The 20,284-nt window shown below is 45.9% G+C and overlaps 1 protein-coding gene across 1 annotated transcript; it reads left to right on the forward strand.

Moving 5' to 3' along the window:
- The first annotated feature begins 1,855 nt into the window (after nucleotides 1-1,855).
- On the forward strand, nucleotides 1,856-17,532 carry LOC102085965 (neurotrypsin). The gene is made up of 15 exons (XM_005500068.4): nucleotides 1,856-2,275; nucleotides 4,378-4,423; nucleotides 5,833-6,069; nucleotides 7,369-7,492; nucleotides 8,200-8,375; nucleotides 8,857-9,004; nucleotides 9,816-9,994; nucleotides 10,380-10,521; nucleotides 11,669-11,871; nucleotides 12,852-12,993; nucleotides 13,252-13,457; nucleotides 14,010-14,088; nucleotides 14,311-14,433; nucleotides 14,976-15,256; nucleotides 16,963-17,532. Exons 1-15 carry the CDS (start codon nucleotides 2,204-2,206, stop codon nucleotides 17,271-17,273), a joined length of 2,469 nt encoding a protein of 822 aa, XP_005500125.1. The 5' UTR covers nucleotides 1,856-2,203; the 3' UTR covers nucleotides 17,274-17,532.
- Nucleotides 17,533-20,284: the final 2,752 nt, after the last annotated feature.

Raw genomic sequence — 20,284 nt, forward strand, 5'->3', positions numbered from 1 at the left:
CCATGTGCCAGAAAAACGGGGAGTCTTGGCAAGAAAGAAATAGTTCCAAAAGAGGGACTCACAACAGAGGAGACAACTGCAAAACTTGCTATATCTTATGCATACAGGCTCATACATACATCTTATATGCTGTATCATATATATATACACAGTTCATCTTTCTTCCAGAAACCAAGTACTGGACTTGGACTTTTGTTGGTTTTGGTGCACTGGTCTGTGTTTCCTTTAAAATCACTTTATCTAGGAAAGCCTTGCCTTGAAAGGGAAGCAACTAAAGCTTCTGTGAGAGAAATCCAGTACAGGCTTTTGCGAGAGGTTTTAAACCCTGTTAGTATCTGTCAGAGGCTGTTTCTTTCGAGGTCTAAAGGGCTGAATAGGTGAGCATCTTACGGGAGTTCTCAAGGGGCATCAACAACCTGTCTACTCCTGACTAAGGAGCAGATATCTCTGAATGTGAATGCTGGTAGATCTTCTGTGTTTTTTTCTGATTTTTTCTGCCTCCAATATATCCTTTCCTCATGTTTTCACTGGAATAAGTGGTTCTAAATTCCAGCAGACTCCCATCCTTTAATTTTGTCTTGCTCCTTTTTGCCAGTGCTGCCTGAGAGTTACCGCACGCTGTAGCATCTAAGCTATTTCCATCCTCTCTTGCCCTGATCATCTGCCTCCTTTGCTAGGAGGATATAGGAGATTTGCTCCTAATTAACTGAGTAATTCTTGGCCAAATCCACTGTTTCCAGAACGCACTGTGGTACAAATCCACTCAAGAAGGGGCTCCCTCTTACCATTTAACGACTCCTGTAAAAGGTCCAGTATGTACTGGAATTTCCCTGCATTTGATGAGTGACTGAGGATGAGGCAACACAAAACTGTCATGTGAAGTGAGTAATGGGCATTAAGTGAGGGAAGATATAAAGACGCTTTTTGTCAAGCCGATGGATTCCTTGTTTTTATGCTAAAGGTGTCTTTGGAACTGCTGCTCAGCAGACTTGGCCAGAAGTGAGCTCATTTCTCAAGGTGACCCTCATGCTTCATGCTGCACAACACCAGGAGTTAATCCCTCCAAAGTCAGAATGTAAGTATAGGAAATGCTGAGAAGCAGCACAGGGAACATGTAAAAAAAATTCCAAGATTGAACAGCTTCAAATTGACCAATTCCCTTCTTAGATTTAATCATGTTTGAAGCTGTTGTTGTAGCCTCTAACCCTGGTTTGTATTAAGGAGCATTAAGCTGAAAACACTGAAAGAACCCCATAGGATTGTTCATAACAGTATAATAATGATCAACCCTCTGGGAAGCACCCTAGCGAATCGAGTAAAATAACTTTACAACTCAAGGTCAAGGAGATTGAAAAGATCTCTGGAGGCAACTTGCCATGATGGCAAGTTGCAGGGCTGAAAATTGGGAATGCACCCTGGAGAGGGCTGTGCCACCTGTGGGTTTTCTGTAGGGAGCGCTGGAAGCTCCTTAACGTAAAGTTTTCAGGGTCCCGTTTACCTGGGTACAAACCTGAGGAGCGTTTGACCTCAGGAAGCCGCAGGCAGCTAACAGAGGAGGCAGCGGTGGGGGATAAAGTCCAGATTCCTTCCAGCAGCTCTAATCTCTGGCAAACGTGCGCGCACAAGCCGCTTCCTTTTCCAGTTTCGCGGCAGGAGGTTTTGCAGCAGGACCCAGCCCCAGCTCCCGCCGTAGCCGGTGCGCCCCGCCGAGCGGAGGGCGCGGAGCCGCGGGCAGGAGGCACCGCCGGAGGGGCGGGAGCGGCGGGGCCGGCACCGGGAGCGGCGCTACCTAGAGCCGGGGAGAGGGCGGGGAGGGCGGGGGGCGGGCTGGGACCGCGCCCCGCCGCCTGCCCCTGCCTCCTCCTGTCCGTAAGCGTGCGAGAGAAATTCTGGGGCATGTTCTCCTCCCTTATTTCTGTCCTTTCTTTTTCCCCTTTCCGAAGAGAGTCAAGGAGAAGAGATGAGGCGAGCGAGGGGAAAGTGAAATTCTAAAATGCTGCTGGGAACTTTCATCCCTTCCCTAACATCCCTTTCCCTGCAGAGATATGGAAGCGGCATCCCGCCGCCTCCGATGCGGAGCGGCTAGTGCCCTGCTCCCGGGGAAAGCCAGCTGCAGAGCCCGGGGAGGCGGCAGCTGCTGAGCCCGGCAGCCGAGCGAGAACGTGATGCCAGAAGAAGCTTCTGCCCACTTTGTACAGGAAGGATGGAGATCCCCGCAGCGCTTGGGCTGCTGATAGAGCTCTCGAGTCTGTTATCCTGTCTCAGATGTGCAGAGGTAAGAAATTGTTGTTCTTCTATCCGCTTGTAAGAAGCCACATGGCTTTTTTAATATCCTTGCTGCAAGTGGGTCTTGATATTACTTGAATATGTTTTCTAAAGCATCCAGGCAGCTGTGGTGGCTGGGAAAGGTTGGGAGCTTGGGGAGGGATTAATTTCATTCTGCATATGAAATTCAGAAAAGGAAACAAAGCAGGAAAGGAGGATGCACAAGGGCTTGCAGATGCTTTGGCTCTGGTTTCCTATGTTTCTTAAGCACTGCAGTGACTCTGGCAGGAAAGATCCTTTGTTTCTGTTCTTTGCTGATTGTCTGATTACCTCTATTGCTGTTGTGGACAGATGATTTACAGCCACATGGACCTGAGGCAGTGACTGCAGTACAGACTGTTTGCACTAAAATTTGGTGGTGGTGATGGTCAGCATTGAGGGATTTTGGAAACTGCTACAGTAACTGGCAGCAAGTAATTTTTCATTAGAAAGGAAGCATATTACTTGGACTGCAGTTCTTTCCTTTATGGTTGGTCTCCAAGAAGAGCAGGTTCAGGCTTTCACGTATAGTCTGTTATTAGTCCAACCCATCCCTCTATCGCCTGCAGGCTGACATGTGTGTGCAGGTGCACACTGACAGCTGCAGGAGTCAGAGGACCTGGATTGTGCCTCAGTCATGTGCTTGGTGCAGTCACAAAAGTGTAGCTTATCTCACTTTCCTCTCTTTGCAAAGAACTTCGAGGTCCTCAGCTCAGTCCTTCGGTCCTGTTGATTCACAGACAATTCTGTGGGCTCCGAATACTGTGAATAGCCTGATGCATGTAGATAGATGGATTTTGGCTGAAAAGGGTGTTTTTCAGTTAAATACTGTTTTATCTGTTGTGCATCCTCTTGTGCATATGCACTTGAGATCTGATCTGCTGTTTCTGAACCATGTCAGAAATTAATCTTCAATATGCAATTCACATTCTGACTTCTGGAGAGTGATGCTGGAGCTTGGCCATGGTTATCAACACCTGCTGCACCATATTCGTAAGCTTGATTGAAAAATTATATCTGCTATGAAAAGGTGTCATTCTTGTCAGGTATCTATGGGAACTATCCCTGCTTATTCCAGAGGTGGATTTGGTTTAATTCCAAATTTTACTCTTGCCCTTTTCCATGGAGAGGTGAAGCTGAGAGAATCAAAATTACTATATTTTGAAGAAAAATAGAACCAGTTCCAATAGCTAGTTTTCTTTATATGCACAAGTCTACTCTTTGAATTAGAAACCCTTAAATATAAGGGTTCATCTAAAAGTTTTTAAACATTAATTAAACTACTTGGAGCTAGCAGAAGCATGTACAGTTTCTTCTTTTCACTCTGGGTCTGTGAAGATCTTGCACCTGCCTACACATCACGTAATGATGTTGAAGCAGAGATCCCTATCTCTCATCCAACAGTCAAGTTATAACCAACAAAAACACTGCCTACAAGAGGAAATGCCGTTTTGGGGTTGGTAAGATGCTGGTAATCTGAGGGCTTTGATTAATGTTTTTTGGTTTTAGCTATTTATCCCTATTTGGATAATAATACCAGGGGCCATAGCACACTTTCATCCATAAAAACCAAAATCCTTCCAAAGCCTAGTTGGATTTTCTTCTTTAGGTGTTCCTCACTTTGTATATGCATGTTTATTACTATTTTAACAGGAACCCTGGGGGCATCATCCCATCATGTAGATACATCCCTGCTGCTGTGGCCATAGATGGCTTATCCTGTACATGGAGAGAGAAAGAGTGGTTATTCATTATTTTTCTTTCTGGTAACAATGACTTTTTTCTAGGCATCTCACTCAGGCTTCCAATTTTATGGGAAAAGAACAAGCAGAGCCATGTAATGTAATGCTTAGATCAAGGGTAAATCTCTGCAGGCCAGAAATTATTCATTTTGTTGTTAGTGGGCAGAGCTGTGATTGGATTTGAAGGGGAGCAATGGGCAGAGCCGGGAAGAGGCTGGTTACTAGGGTGTGTTTGCCTAAAGCAGCAAAAGGCCGAGCTGCTTTTAGGACATGCTCATGTTTATTTAATCGGATAATCATCTCTCTGCTTTTGCTCTGTTTCTTTTCCCAGGCTTTCCTGGGATCCCAGCCTAACCAAAACCATTTGCAGAGTGCAGGTAAGAACAAGAAGTTGTTAATTCAGTCATCGGGCAGATCCTTTCCTGCAGTGGTGATCTGAGACCATAGGTACGATGAACCACTGCTGCCTGGGATTCTTGGCATTCTTCCTTTCTTTCCATTACTTCTTCAGTCTTTTCTCCTGCCTCAATGTCTGTTCATCTCCTTCCCCAAAATGGCCAGACTGCTTTCTTTTCTTCATGTCTGATACTCTTGCAGGTCTCTATTCCTCCCATATGTTCTTTTCCTTTCATCTCTTTCTCTGCCTCAGACTTTTTTGCACGCTCACCTTTCCTTCTCTCTAATAACTATTGAATTCTCATACATCCCCCTCTGAGAGTTCCAGTTGGTGCAAAGTGCATGGTGTGTTTTCCAGACACCTACCTGTAACTGCTGCTCATTTTTGTACCTTGCGGTTAACCTTCAGCTGTCACCAACCCACTCTGGGCTTGCCAGTGGCTCAAAGGCAAATGGCATCACCCAGTTTATTTGTACCCCTGCTGTTTGCCCTACGTGCCTTTAAGGCTGAAGGGTTGTCTGAAAGTGTTGGCTTCTTTTTTGTTTATTCATTGGCTAGAGCTATAAATATCCATCTCTGAGTCCGTTTTTCCCATGTTATGGACTCTAGGAAGCCCACCCTCGCACAGTTTGGTTCTGTTTGTCTTTTTCTTATTTCAGGGTCACAAATGGAGAGTTTTCTTCTTATGTTAAAGACCATATTAAATTAATTGTTGGGGTTTTTTTTACATGAGATATTTCACGTGAGCACTGGCCTAGAACATTGGCACCTGCACTTTCCTCAAAATAGGTTCCTTTTCCCTTCCCATACGTTAGCCAGGTTCAGATAAGGCAAGTGATATGCTAATGTGTATAAGGAACATACATACAATGAAATACAATCTAATTTCCTACCTTTCTGCTTTACAGAATGGAATTATAGCTATTTTAAAACTCTTCTCAGTTTCAATCAATTTAGACAAGCTATTAATCTTCTAAAGAGCCTAGGATCAAATTTAAGAGCATCTTATTCAGGTGCCAAAGCAGGTGGAGGAGGAAGTGGAGGAGTGTGTGCCAGGTTCAAGTGCTGTTCCATAGTAAGTGAATACATCTGTTGAAATGAATGGTAATAAAAACCAGTTCAAATTGTCCATATTTGGGCCCAGAGTTAACACATTTCAAAGGTCTGGGAAGTTCATAATTTTCGTATCAATTTGTTTTTTAGACAGTGTGTATTATAAACATTTTTTGAGCAGCTGGCTTGAAGGGTGATAGAATTAAAATCAAGCAAGTGGCAATCAAGACTGCAGACACAGGAGGTGTCCCAGGAGATCAGCTGGTATCTCCCACATTGCCCGAGCCTCTGTATGTGATGCCTTAAGCGATACTAACAGCTCCCTTCTCTGCCCAGTGCCCAGCGTGTGTGGTGATGGACCTCTTGGGTATTACAGCGGCTCGCTGGCGGTCACGGAGGCCGGGGCAGAGTGCCTCAGCTGGGCAGAGTTCCCCGATTACGTGCAGCAGTACCCAGACCGTGGCTTGGGGGACCACAACCACTGCAGGAACCCAGATGGGGGAACCACACCCTGGTGCTTCTACCGGCTCACGTCAGGGGCCATCGGCTGGGCCAACTGCGACTGTAACCAAGGTGAGGGCTGCTGCGCGTCCCTGCCAGCGCCTGGGCTGCACTATCTCGGGGGCCCGGCCGGGAACGTGTGCTGCACAGACTTGGAAGCAGCAGGTGGGAAGCCCTGTGAAAGAAGCACAGCACAGTAACTGTCCCCAGTTGTCAAAATAATTAGGACCAGAGGCTAGCCTGTGTGGGAGAAGAACGTCCGTATATAGTAGGGGGTGGATTTAGGCTGCTGTAGCCATAATGCTTTGTATAGACGTTTTTATTCTCATACAAGGAGACTTCTTTTTTTTTACTGTTAACTTATGCCACTCTGAAAACAGTTCAAGTTATGTGGAAAACAACCCACTCCTACTCCTTAAGTGTCCATATCAGAGCTCTCCTCATGTAATTATAGCAGTTCAAATATAACAGAGAAAAATGTTCTGTGGCTGGGTTTGTAAGCCTTCTGTGCCAATGCAGGTCATGGGCTTACTTTAAAGCTCCTCACAGTGCCAACACAAGGACTGCTGCTTATTTTGAGACATGCAAGGGAGCTGTACCCTGACTCCAGTGCAGCAATCTTGAAAACGTTCTCTTTGTCCTCCTGTTTTCTGACTTTCCTCCCTCTTCCTGCATTTTGCAAAGCAGTTAAAGCACTAGTTTAACAAATGATATTACAAAGTCTTTTCCCTTGTCAGTGGAAGTGCTTTCAAAACCAGCGCCATTAAAGGGAATGATACAGCAAGTGTAGTTGTGCTGTGTGCCTGCACTGAGGTATTATACTACAGACAGAGGTGTACCCTTCTCCCAGTACATAAATGAGCAAGGATACATGCTTTCTAAACAGTGCTAAATATTTGTAGTGCAGTGGGAATTGAAAGGGCACTTACATTGGCTCTCTGTTCTCTTAGAGAAATTAAAGAGTATTTACCTGCTGTTCCTGAACATCTAGCTGTAACAACAGTGACTTCCATAGGTGAGATGATTGATGGAAAATAAATCAGTGGAGTGTCATAGGAATTAGGCTGACATTTCCATACACCTTTTCAAGGTGGCATGTAAAATCACACCCATTTCACAAGAGGAAAATCCTGGAGCTGTGTCAGAAGCCGGTGTTGCCATGGCTTTGAAATGGACATAGGATCAGCCATCCTCCCAGACAGCCACTGCTGGAACTGGGAAGGTGCTGCATGCCACACTCCTTCATACAAGTCACTTCACTGACAGCACCAGCAAAACAGGGATGAGAAAAGCCAGGTGCAGTTCAAACCCAAGACTTGCTGATCTGAAACCTCCATCAGAAGACAGCAGCTTTTTTTTTCCTTTTGGAAGGTGCTGTGCGGTTGGCTGAAGATAGCAGTGTGGAGCTGTACTTCAGTGGACTCTGGGGCACGATCTGTGCTGACCACTGGACTGACTGGGATGCCAGTGTTGTCTGCAGGCAACTAGGTCTCAGGTGGGAACCACAGTCTGGTTGCAAAAGTTACATGCTTGTGGGGCCTTGGAAAGAACAGCCTCTGTGGTTACAGTCCCTCTGGAATAATGTGTTGACTGAGGGAGAGGAGCTTGTTTTCTGGGCTCATTTCCCACTCACCAGGGTTCTTCCCTACTCTTTTCTTTCCATGGTTATGCCAAATCCCAACCAGCCTTTGCAAGAACATTTTAAAGTAATAATTTCTGCTTGGTGCTTCAGGCTGTGATGAGTGAGATGTGAGATCATATCCCCCTTTTTAGTATTACCAGCTGGAGCTTCTGTAGTCATCTATTAGAAATTTTGAGAGTGTGAACCCTTTTTGGATGTCTGGGATTTGGACCCTCAGACTTTCAAACAGCAAGGACATAAGGTCCACACAGAAGGAAGAAGGTGACTCAGATATTTAGATGTTTGCATCTGCTGATGGGTTTGTTCTTCACTCTCAAATGAAGGTGCAATTTCTGACCAGATCAACTCCTCTTCAGTAAGCAGGAAGACAAAATAGTGGGAAGTGCTTTGCACTTGTTTGTGCTTTCCCATTAGACTCTAGATAGCCATTCCTTTATATACTCCCAATCACTGGGATATGAAATGCCACAACTGGGCTGGAGGGTCACAAGAACTGAGGGGAGCTTGTAAATCAAGCAGTACTACAGCATTTCATTACTCTGTTGCTTTCTCTGTACCAGTGAGATCGGCACAGCTGGGAAGAAAAGTCATCCTGGACTGTGGCCTCTTCCCCTGCACCTGCAGTCAGCAAACTGCCATGGGGATGAGAAAGCCCTGCTGCAGTGCAGCTATCGGGAAGCAGTGTCAGGAACTTGTAACCAGGGGAGTGCCATGGTAACCTGTGTCCCTCCAGAAGGTAAGTGTCCAGGGGAGGTTTCCTCCCTGTTTCTTGCATCAGTGTTGCTGGTAAGATGTAAAATGTAAGGTCAGGAAGCTGTGGAGAGCAAATTATTGGAGCACATTCTTCTGGCACCTGTTATACAGGTGGTTATCTTCCTTCCAGTGGAAGATCATCCCTCTTTTCCCAGTCCCAAATACTTGGAGTGGGGATACTTCTACAATCACTGATTGATGACTGTTGCTTATGACCACATCCCCTTTTTATCAACCCAGGTTTTTGTCTGCAGCCAGCAAAGTCCTTGTCACTGTAGCAGCCAGTTAAAGAGCCATCCCTGGACCAGCAGCAGCTCGTACTGTGAGCTGCAATCATGGATGCTTCTTGAGGGGCTTGGAGGGGAGGGTGCGGTAGAGTGGGACTAGCGCATCCCAAGAATTACTGAATGTGCTTTGTCTCCATTTTGCTCTGTTGTGCTCTCTTTCCCTTTCTTGAAGCACAGGTGTAGGTGCCCCGCTGCGTTTGGTTGGGGGAAAGGAGAGCTTTGAAGGGCGAGTGGAGGTTTACCATGATGGCAAGTGGGGTACCATCTGTGATGACCAGTGGGACGACCGGGATGCTGAAGTAGTTTGTAGGCAGTTGGGACTCAGGTAATTTCCCTGCTGTACATCGTGGAGTGGTAACAGACGTAGGCAGAATGAAGAGCGTGAGAGCATGTCCCTTCGCTATAGTACAAGCCTTTTCTGCAGGAGGTATACATAAACCCTGGGAAAGGTAATTCTGATCACCTCATAAAAGGGATTTTGTTCTTAATTTCTGTCAGTTTTCTGGGTTTATGCTGTGAAAAAAGTTGCTGCATCCCTATCTAAAATTTGTGTTTATCCCTTTTTTTCTTTTATTTTTCTTGCACACATGTCCTAATGCAAATCTTCTTGGCCTTAGTGATAACTTGTCATGGTGATTTCCATATGTGAACTGCAGTTGTTTACTTGATTAAGTTTAAACACCTCGAGTTCCACTGACTGCCCTTATTATCTTCAGTCAGCAATGCAAGAGAGCTTACCTCTTTCTCCTGTATGCCATTCAGTGCTTAACATGGGAGCTGTTGTATACTGAGCATTCTTTAAAGTCACATTGTTACAAAACTGCTTACAATAGATGATTCAAGTCTGGATCTCTCAAACTTTGGGAGTTTTGCCGGTCACTGAGACTGAAATATCATTGTCCTCAGGACTCCCCATGTGTCTGAACTACTCATGTTGTGGGCACAGTTTTGTTATGTGTTGGAAGGTCTTGTTACAAAACTTTCCAATAAGGTTTTTGATTAACAGTGAGCAACACCACTGTGTCAGAATTATCATATTATCTATGGGAGGATGCTGGCCTAGTGTAGGAGAGTGCTTGTGCAAGGGCACAGGACTGTGACCTTCCTTACTGAGCACGTGTCTGTATCATCTGCAGTGGGAACCCAAAAGCCTTGTCGTGGGCTCACTACGGGCAGGGATCTGGCCCAATCCTGCTGGATGAAGTGGAGTGCTCAGGCAATGAACTCTCACTTGACCAGTGCAAGAAGAGTGACTGGGGACAGCAGAACTGTGACCACATTGAAGATGCTGGGGTGTCCTGTGACCCTTTCACAGGTACAGATCTCCAGCTCTATGGCAGTTAGATGCGGTCAGTCTTACTCCCAATTACACGGCTTGCTCAGCAGATAGCTCCTGCATACGACTTCCACAAGGGCAGCCAGATGTGGAGGCAGAGAGCAGACAGCAGGTGGGAATGAGCCTGCCAGCCTTGGTGGTGTTCCCAGGGTTTTCCACAGGTGGCATGGAAAGGCTGAGGTGAATCTTCCCTGGCAGATGGGCATGTTTGGGAGCAATGAATGTTTGGTTTTTGAGTGCCTACGGATATCCAGTCTTTGGTTTCTTTCACTCACGGGCTGCACCGACACTTCAGCAGTGGGGCACAGGCTGTTTCTTTTCTCCTCTGCTGAGTGCTCATCTTCCGTTCTCCCATCCCTTGCAGAGGGCACTGTCAGGCTGACTGGTGGCCACAGCCCCAGTGAAGGCAGAGTAGAAGTTTATTACAACGGAGTCTGGGGCACAGTGTGCGATGATGGCTGGACAGACCTCAGTGCCCAGGTGGTCTGCAGGCAGCTGGGCTTCAGGTAGGACTGAGAGCATGTGTAGCATCTGTGCTTCCTTATTTCAGGGATTAAATTCCATCCTCCTCTGCTGGGCTAGGCTGGACCTTAATCCTTCAATGCTGTCTTTGTTAGAAGAGTTATTACCATTATACAACTTTATTCAGAAAATATTAATAGAATAATAGGTATCCACATACTTTACCTGGGGGAAAAATAATGTTTATTGTCTCTTGCCTCAGCCTGTTTTGAAAACAGATAACAGGCTTGATACTGTCTTTATGAACCCTTCACTGGAGTCAGAAAGTTCTCTTAATACTCCTTAAATTTGCAGGTGTATCAGCTCAGCACTGCCACTCCCTCTGCTGTGCCAGCTAAATGCTATCACCCGTCTGGTCTGTCAGCTACACACGTCACCTGCTTCAGTAGCTGAACGAAGACCGTCAGGGAAAAGAAAAAGCAGTATTAGGGATTTTCATGATGTTTTTCTTTCAGTCCCTTGTGTCCCTCTGGATATGGTTTTGGGGAAGACTTAAAGTCAGGATACTCTAGTCTTGGAGCTAGTACAGGTGTTTTTGCGTGTGTGTGTAGAAGTGGGGGGGGATGGTTTGGTTTTGGGTTTTTTGATGGGTTTTTTAGTATGATTAGGGTATCCGTGTAAATTTCAGCTTTATAGACTGAGAAAAAGACTAAACTAAATTATTCCATTTGAGTTGAGCTGCATACTGTGTTTGTCATCTCATGTAGTGCCTTAAAGTTTTCAGCTTTCTGCTTTTTAGTTCTAGGTAGCTGCTTCCTATAAAAGTAGAATTAATTAAATGTTGGTACATTTGATGCCTCCTCTGCTAGCCCATCCACAAATTGATGTACCTCGTGTCACATCTGCAAAGCAGCCTCTGTGCTGTAGCTGGCCCTCTATGATACTGTGACTGTGCCTTTGACCTGACAGTAGAAAATGGACTGGTCTGGGTGGGCCTTTCTGAAAACTGAAGATGGTGAGACGTGCAAGCTGCTTGGCTGCCATCCTGTGTGTCACTGAGTGGTGTAGGTCAGGAGGCCTCCAATACCACAGCTGAGCTCTGCAGCGGAGTTTCCCTTGGGATCTGAGCTTAGGTCCCTCTGTTCGACTAACAAGTTTTAATTAATCTGATATTCTGTTTCCTTTTTCTAGTGGTCCTGCTACTCTGGCCTCTGAAGGGGACTATGCTGCTGGCCAAGGCTTGATTTTACTGGATGATGTGGCTTGTGCGGGAACAGAGCTGTCCCTCCTGGACTGTCCCCACAGCAACTGGGGTCAGCATGACTGCTCACATGCTGAGGATGTGGGCGTCCAGTGTTCACCCAAGAGCAACACAGTCATGGATGGCAGTCTGGGTAACTCGCCTTGCCTCTCACCCTGGACAGTGGGGAAGTTAATTTGATGATCTGCTCCTCTGGAAGCTCTGGCAGATGTGGGAGTTTTCCCTGTGCTGTCTCAGTGAGTGGGCTGCTTTTTGAGCAGGACTCCTAGGAACAAGCCCCGGCTCTCTTGGGGCACGGCTACAGAGCTGTGGCTCCACCAGACCTACGGCCAGTCCTTCAGAGAAAGTGAAACTGGAGAGAATTGTGTTGGTGGTCTCTAAAACAAACCTGAGGGATTGAGGAATGGTGGCTGCCTTAGTGTGCTGTTGCTCACTGGTGAGATGTCTTAGCCCCGTGTCTGTGGGAACACGGGACTCTTTAACTAGACCCTTTAGGAAGCTGGTGTAGTCACATTAGTGTCACACCTTGCCAAGACAAGAGGGCTTCAGATGTGGGGGGCTGTTGTGTGGCAATCTGCACTCTCATGTGTGGATGGCACACTTTTAATGAAAACTGTGAATGTATTTCAAGTTAGCATAATTTCCTCATTTATATGAGGCCTGATACTCTCCTCTTTCCCTACTACAAGAGACTTTCCAGTTTGTCAGACATTTTTTATTGAAATAGATGGCATCCAACGTTTTTGTTTTTCCTGGATGTAGAACTCTTCTCTTGCTTAGAATAATGTAATAGTTTTATATTTAATGGACTTCTTTCCCAGACATGTTTAAGCTTGTCCACTCTTGGCTCAGGAGTTAATACCTTTCCTTCTGTTCTTGTTCTCCTCTTTACTCAGCTTTCAGAATATGATCCAATAATGTTTTTTAGTATGTATTAAATAAATATGTATACAATTTTCTGCACAGCACAGGAGTGAAATGTCTTCATGTAGAAACATTCATTTTTTTCTATTTTTTCCTTTTCTTACTGGTATCTGAGATTAATCTTTTCCTGTAGGACCCAAGTTCTGGGCACCTCATGCTCTCATGCAACCCATGTGTACTCTCCTGCAGGGCCTCCTGTGCGGCTGGTGGATGGAGAAAGCACCAAGGAGGGACGGGTTGAGGTGTTCCTGAATGGGCAGTGGGGCAGCGTCTGTGATGATGGCTGGACAGACAGAGATGCCGCAGTGGTTTGCAGGCAACTGGGATTCAGGTGAGAGCTCTCGTACAGGCATCTTACAGATAGAAACAGCTCTCAGGGGGTATCAGTTCTTTCTGGACCTGTTTCTCGGGGCTTCATTTCTCAGTTTTGGCATACCTACATATGCTTGAGGGACTAGGGATCTATTTTCACTATACTACTGTCTGTGCGTGGAGTGACACATAAATACTATTTCTCTTAAAATGTGCTGGTGTCAGGTTGGCCTGCCTCCTGCTTACTGCAGGTTAGCCATCTTCTCTCTAATTGCAGTGGTACAGCAAAAGCCAGGGCAATGGCTTATTTTGGTGAAGGCCATGGGCCCATCCATCTGGACAATGTAGAATGCAGCGGCACGGAGCACAGCCTGGGGCAATGTGTCAGGCCTGACACTGGGATTCACAGCTGCTGGCACAGTGAGGATGCTGGTGTGATCTGTGACTATGTGGAAGAAAAGGTCCAAGATATCAGGAGAACAGGTGATTTGCCCATTTCTTCTGTGCAGAAATCTGGAGCTCCAGTTTTAGGAACTCTGCATGCTTTTATGCTTTTTCCCTGTAGTTCTGGCAGAAACTTTACCTACAAAATAAGCATGTCCTGTCCTGCACCTCCTACGTTTTCCTTGTTTTCATTGTCTCTTCTTAGGAGCACAGGGTGCTCCAGACTAGTCTGAGGAGCTCCACCCATGTCAGGCCTTTAAGCCGGCAGATCTTCCCCACAGTCACGCCACCATACCCTTCCTTAGAGCAGTAACCATGAGCAAACTTAGGGTTTTGGAATACTGAGGAAAAAGCTGTAGAGGTCCCATTCCTGGCATAAGACTACAGATACTGCAGGTAAGCACCTGCACCAAAACTGAGGAAACCTGTGGGATCAAATCTGTGAATTCCATATGCACAACACAATGTAGTTAACTACCATGTGGATTAATGCCCTCAGGGAAGGCGAGTGGTATCTGGCTCTGTGACAGCAGCACTTGTTGATACTGAAGCTGAAGGTATCTACCCAACTGCTCTAACTTTGCTGTGCAGGTCCAGAGTCTGGTGTTTGTGGGATGCGCCTGCTTCATCGTCGCAAAAAGAGGATCATAGGTGGCAACAAGTCTCTCAGGTACTACCCTGTAATTGCCAGGAAAGCCAGCTTTCCTACAGGCCTGGCAAATGCTGAGTACATTGACACATTTTCACTGGTGATTTTTGAACTCAATTTGAACCAGTGGGCCTATCTAGGGAAGAATGCATGCCAGCTGAGCCCAGATGGGGCAGAGTGGGTGGGAAAAGAGGAAGACAGCTCTCATGTGTGTGACACCTATTATTCCTGTTTCTTCCTCAGAGGCGGTTGGCCATGGCAGGCCTCACTACGGTTGAAAGGTTTTCGTCGAGATACTCGTCTGCTGTGTGGAGCAACACTGATCAGCAGCTGCTGGGTAGTGACTGCAGCCCACTGCTTCAAAAGGTGCGTTTGTGAGTGCACAGCTGCGACGGATACCCAGTCATGAACAAGATAACCTCATACAAGGTTCCTAGCCTGGGGGAAACACTTGATCAAAGTTTCTAAACCAAGATCTTCAGGTTAGGATATGTGTGTTCTTGGAGCACTTATGGCGATGACTCAATACAGGCTTGCTTTATCCTTCACTGCTTACACCTGCCCTCTTAACTTTGAGGCTTTACAACTTAAAAGGAACAGCACTTTGACATTCTTCAGTGCTTTAAGGAACTGTGAACAGATAAGGTCACAAGCCCACCGCTACTGGCTGCTGTCGTAGCCCTTTTTGTAGGAAAAAAGTCCTGTGCATGGTAGGCAGTGATTTGGGACACTCATTGACTGCAACGGTTGGCATTATCACACCTGCTAAAGAGGTCCCACAGTCCTGTAGCTGGCACTTTCTTACCAGTTTGTGAGGAGGTGGGTCAGTCTCACAGTAACTTGAGACTTGTGTGAGTTTGTTTCCCTCTTAATAGGAGTATCAAGATCTTAAGTCTCTTTTTCTCCAGATTTGGTGTTGATGTGCGGCGCTACCTGCTGCGGGTGGGCGATTACCACACAGGTGTGAAGGATGAGTTTGAGAGGGAGCTGCCCGTGGAGCGGATTGTCCTCCACAGGAACTATTGGGCTGGCAGCAACGACAATGACATTGCCCTGGTCCGGATGCGGGGCAGAGAGGGGCACTGTCTCTCCTTCAATCACCACGTTCTGCCTGTCTGCCTGCCCAGCAGGAAAGAGAAGTCTGACATCAACAGGCAAGCCTGCATCATCTCCGGCTGGGGGGACACAGGTGAGTGATGGGGCTCTGAGGGGCAAGAAAGGTGGGGAATTCTGGGTTCAGAAGCCCACATGGGCCATTAATTTATGTCTGTACAACTGAAGGCGGTGTTCTTGCTGCTCCTATTGTCTGTGCATTGTATGGTGTTAGGGAGTGGTGACTTGAAGTGACTCATGCCATTGTGTTTTCTTCTGAGTCTGAGGCTTCTTCAGCTTGTCTGTGGTGGAAGTTTTGATTGCCACAGCATCCCTCTGAAGCTGTGGGAGAGAGCAATGCTGCCATCTGGCCACAGTCCTCTCTTTCTTCCCCTCTCAACACATATTTGCCACAGCAGACCCCTTAGGCAGCGGCCTGTGCAGAACTGGTGTACAAAGCCTGTGGGAGGCCCCCACATTTCCATGAGCTCCTGCCTTTTTCCTGATAATGTAGTAGTGAAGTGGGGGCTTAAGGGCGGAAGGAATCTCTCTCAGACTGCCTTGCTCAGTCTCCCTGGGTATTGCTGCAGGAACAGCTGGTCTCTGAGGCTGGTTTCTGCTCTGGGTTTGAGACAGCCCGTACTTGTCCTCTTGCAGCACATTGCTATGGACCTTCTTAGGTAAAAGGGAGCATGGAATACTCTAGAAAGTATTCATTATTAACTACTTAACTCTCTTAAGGCAATGTTTTAAAATGCTGGGCTTGGTGAAGTCCTGAAATGGGTGCATTAGCAAGGTCTGGAGACAGCTTTAAACTCTAAACAAAACTTTATAACTGGCTGTCAAGTCCTTCCCCATTTGGGGATCAGAGATGCAATGCAGGGCTTGGTGCAAGGAGGCCTTTCTGGGGCTGCTGTGACTAGAGCAAAGCCATATGTTCAGAAAGACTTGCTGCCAAAAGGCAAATAGTCCCAGGAGCTTGTCTGTTGAGTTTGGACTTACCATTTTTCCTAGCTGTTACCCCAAGTGTTTAACTGCGAGTATACGTTGCCTTTGGAGTGAGTTGCTCCAGGTGCACATGTCACTTTAGGGTGTCTGTGGAGTATCAAGAAGCAGCTTAGTCATGTCACTCCCTTAAGCTGTGCTGGGGCTTAATGGTGAGAATCCTTCCCACGTACCCAACCCAGCTTTCCCAAAAAGAGGGGCAGTTACCTACTACCTTGTGAATTTACCATAAGCCTTGGGCACAGAAAGGTTGTGCTCTAACATAGCATATGAACCTTATGTTCTGAGAAGTCTGGGGTAATAGATTTGAGCAAATAGAGGCAAACCTGGCCAAAGATGAAGTGAGCTCCCTTTGAATAATATTTGGATGCCTCTGAAACATCTTCAAAAACTTCTCTGAGGACTGAGCACTTTACAAATATTACTGCATTTATTCTCTTAAGAAAACACTGTCCTTGTTGTACAGAGGAGGAAATGGAGGCTCAGAGAGGTGAAATAAATTGAACAAGGTTCAAGTTACTTCTTGGCAGAAACAGGAGTAAGATTCATCCTTTGATCTAACCTTTTTCTCCAACCTCTTCCCCATTTCTTTGATCTTACAGCTCCTTTTTTGTGGTCTGGCTTGGCAGCACTGTTTTCTGAAGTTCTGGTGGTTCAGAGATGCTGAGCTTGGCCTATTTCTGTGCTGCAATCTTGACACGAAATGCACAAATTCCTGGTTTTGTGCAAAGCACTATTGCTCTAGGTCACTGCTGTTGTCTGTAGGTGAGTTGGTGTGGCTGGTCTGTTCTGTTCCAGGGAAGTCCTATTCGAGAACCCTGCTGCAGGGAGTCGTGCCTCTTCTCCCACGGGAAGACTGTGCGGTCCGTTATGGGCAGAAGTTCACTAACCGCATGATTTGTGCTGGGAACCTCTCTGAAGATAAACGGGTGGACAGCTGCCAAGGTGACAGTGGAGGGCCACTCATGTGTCAGAGATCAAATGGACGCTGGATCATTTTGGGGATCACTTCCTGGGGTTACGGCTGTGGTCGGAAGGATTCCCCTGGTGTGTACACAAAGGTCAGCAAATACGTACCCTGGATCAAGAAGGTGACCAAGCTAGAATGAAAATGTCTGAGCTCTAGGAACTTCAACGTATGGTCCTTCTGCCCTGCAGCAGCAGAAGGCTGTGGCCTCTGGCCTGTGATTGACTGATGGAGGTTTCTTTTGTTGCTGGACACTGGGAAAATACTCTAACATAGAACTGGGAGAAAATCAGTTATGGCTGATTCTTTAAAGTCTTTGGTTTCACCTTAATCTGTAATATCTGAGCAGAGAAAGCAGGTGCACACTGCTAAGAATGATAAATCTATGTTGCTCTGGCCGAGTCCTGTAGTGCAATCACACTTTTTCCTTCACCCTGGCACACAGAAATGGTAGAAGTGGAGAGATAGCAGCCTCTGTAATTCTATTCCTGGTTTTGTATGTTTGCATACTTGAAAAATGCTGCAAGGACATGTGAGATGCTTGTAAGAAGGCACCAGGCTCTGGCATAGTGGAAATCTTTAGATATTTTTTCATAAAAGCTCTCTTCAATTCCAGGAATCAGAAGATTTGACCTGAGCTGAGGAACAGGCCAACTGTTGGGTTTTTTTTCCTTCCCTGCTGTGTCTCTAGAGAGAACCTTCTCTCTTCTGAATAGTAGGTCTGCTCCCATATGATCCCTTTAAAGTATCTGTCCCTGCTAAGAGATGCTTGTTCCTCCTGCTATAATCCTGTATCACACATTTTCAGCTGCTGGATGCTACTTTTTTTTTGCTGCTTTCTCAATTTAGTGGTTCTTTCATATTTAGATGGGGTTTTTTTCTTCCTTAAAATAGCATCTCCTAGAATCAGGTGTTGGTGTAGAGTAAATCTTCATTTTTAAGAGACAATAGCTTTCTTGTCCTCATGATTACTATGAAGAACTTAAAAATGTGACCTCAAAAGGCTGAATAGACACATGACTTTTCTTTAAATCTGAATGTAATGTCAATCTCAAACATTTGGCTGTTGAGTCACAATTTAACAGCAATATGAGGACTTTCTCTTGGTACCTTATTCACCACAGTTATTAACTGCCCTCCATTTGTGATGTTAGTCTTTAATATCTCTGTGCTTGCAGTTTTCCCATGAAACATGGAAATATTCCTCAGATACAGATACACAATAAATACAGGGAGTGAATAATTTGCTTGAGGTGTAAAACAGTAAGTGTGCTGCAAAGCAGCTTCCCACTTTCCTGAAATGTGTCCTACTCTTGCAACCTCTGGACTATGCTTTCTTTCTTCTCTTCTTTGCATCATTTCTCTTTTCTTCCCTCTCAGTGGGAGTAAACTGGCTTAATTTGAGGGTATGCAAGCAGTGCTGTCAAGCTGTAGTTCTCAGCCTGAATAGAAATAATGCTGACAGAAAGCAGGGGCTATGGAATACTTTAATTTCTTCCTTCTTTCTCATCCAAGAAAATGAACAGAGTTTCCTCTTAGGCCTCAACCACTTTTGTAAGTTAATTTATTATTCTCAAGTAGGTAGAAAAATATAAAAATAGACAGAAGGGCTAAGTGCATTAACAGTGGTGCAGTGCATAGTCTCTTCTCGCTGTGTATAGACAAGCCAGAAAGAAGACAGGTCTGCTCAAGAGAAAGACAATAAACCTTTGATGTATTATATAACCAAGGACCCAAACATGGAGTAACGATACAGTATGGAACACACGAACTTATGCCAGACATGCATGTTTGTGGATTGCTCATGCACTGCAGGGCAGGCATGGACTCGGTCAGGCGCTGACCTGCTGCTTGGATGGGCTGCACTCGCAGCACAGAGATGTTCAGTATCCAGGTATTACCAAGGCAAGAACAGAACGCAGAGTACAGCCTGTGGATTAGCAATGTCATATTACAGGGCACATGGTGACAGAGTCCTAGAGATTGCCTGGGATTCAATAAGTATTTTAAAAAACAATTGTAGGAATCTTTAAAATACACAATGCCAGAAACCCTGCAAACTGCCCTTCGAGAGAGATCTGATCTGATTGTGCCTCTTCTCGAGGGGCTGAATGTCTGGAGCGCAGCTTGTGCTGATAACCCTGCGTGAAGTGCCAGGCTCGATCCTCGTTAGTGCCGATCTTGGCTCCACGCTGGCTGTGCTGTCCCGCAGCTGCTGGCGCAAAGTCCCACACACACAAGCTACAGACTGCTCCTTATCTCCCAAGAGTTAAAATGACAGGAGGACTGAGGGCAATTATGATACAGACTTCCGGTCTTGCAGAAGATTAAATGCCAAGTTCCACACTGGCAGCAACAGTGCCTGTCTGGGAAACATAGAGGGATTTGGCTTTTACCTTCAGCCTCCCGCAAGCCAGCATGCTACAGCAGCTCAAATGGAGTTTCTATGCCTTGGGTGCTGTCACATCTCTAATTTAACCTTGCCTGATCTTTCAGCTTATACCCATAACCCCAACAAGCGTAGAAACAACCAGAGGACTGAAACCATGAGGTTACTTCCATTAGCCTACTTAACCGCTTGCCATGCAGGAATTACAATAAATTACCATGTAACATCAGTGAGGCGCAGGCATGGTATTGTCTTCTGAAATTCCCATGCTCCAGGTCAAAATATTTCTTTCTTCTGGATCTTGTCACCATGAAAGCTGTGAGAATCCTTGTAAATAACATCCCATAAGTCCTGCATGAGCCAGGAGAGAAGGAAGTGTCTGATCTCCTCCACCTAATTTTACACCTTACTGGTACTGTAGGCAAGCCTGCCAATATTCTCCTCAGTTGTCCTAACCTGTTTCAGAGCACCACTGTTGCTTTCCACTGTTTAAACTGGAACTGTGGCCCAAACCACACTCGCATGCTTTGCCACTGAGGCTTACTGGAACTGCCTGCCTGGATGAGCAGCACTCAGCCGCCCTAGGACTGTACTTTGTACCTAATGTTGGCCAGCAGCAGATGCTTCAAATGATAGTAAATGTGAGTTTGTACTGAACAAGTTTTAACAGTCTTTCCTTTTGGGGGTTTTGTTCTTGGCCCATTAAAATTAATTTCTTGCATTACTACTATTATTATTAAAAATAGAAGTACAAGTATTTAGTC

The sequence above is a fragment of the Columba livia genome, chromosome 6 (assembly GCF_036013475.1).
Source record: "Columba livia isolate bColLiv1 breed racing homer chromosome 6, bColLiv1.pat.W.v2, whole genome shotgun sequence".
NCBI classification, from domain to species: Eukaryota; Metazoa; Chordata; class Aves; order Columbiformes; family Columbidae; genus Columba; species Columba livia.

Bases quoted from the DNA above. Each gene is read 5' to 3' on its own strand.
- LOC102085965 (XM_005500068.4), top strand. From the start codon at position 2,204: ATGGAGATCCCCGCAGCGCTTGGGCTGCTGATAGAGCTCTCGAGTCTG. The intron at 8,376-8,856 runs GTAAGTGTCCAG...CTTGAAGCACAG, and splicing joins AACCTGTGTCCCTCCAGAAG to GTGTAGGTGCCCCGCTGCGT. The intron at 15,257-16,962 runs GTGAGTGATGGG...GTTCTGTTCCAG, and splicing joins CTCCGGCTGGGGGGACACAG to GGAAGTCCTATTCGAGAACC.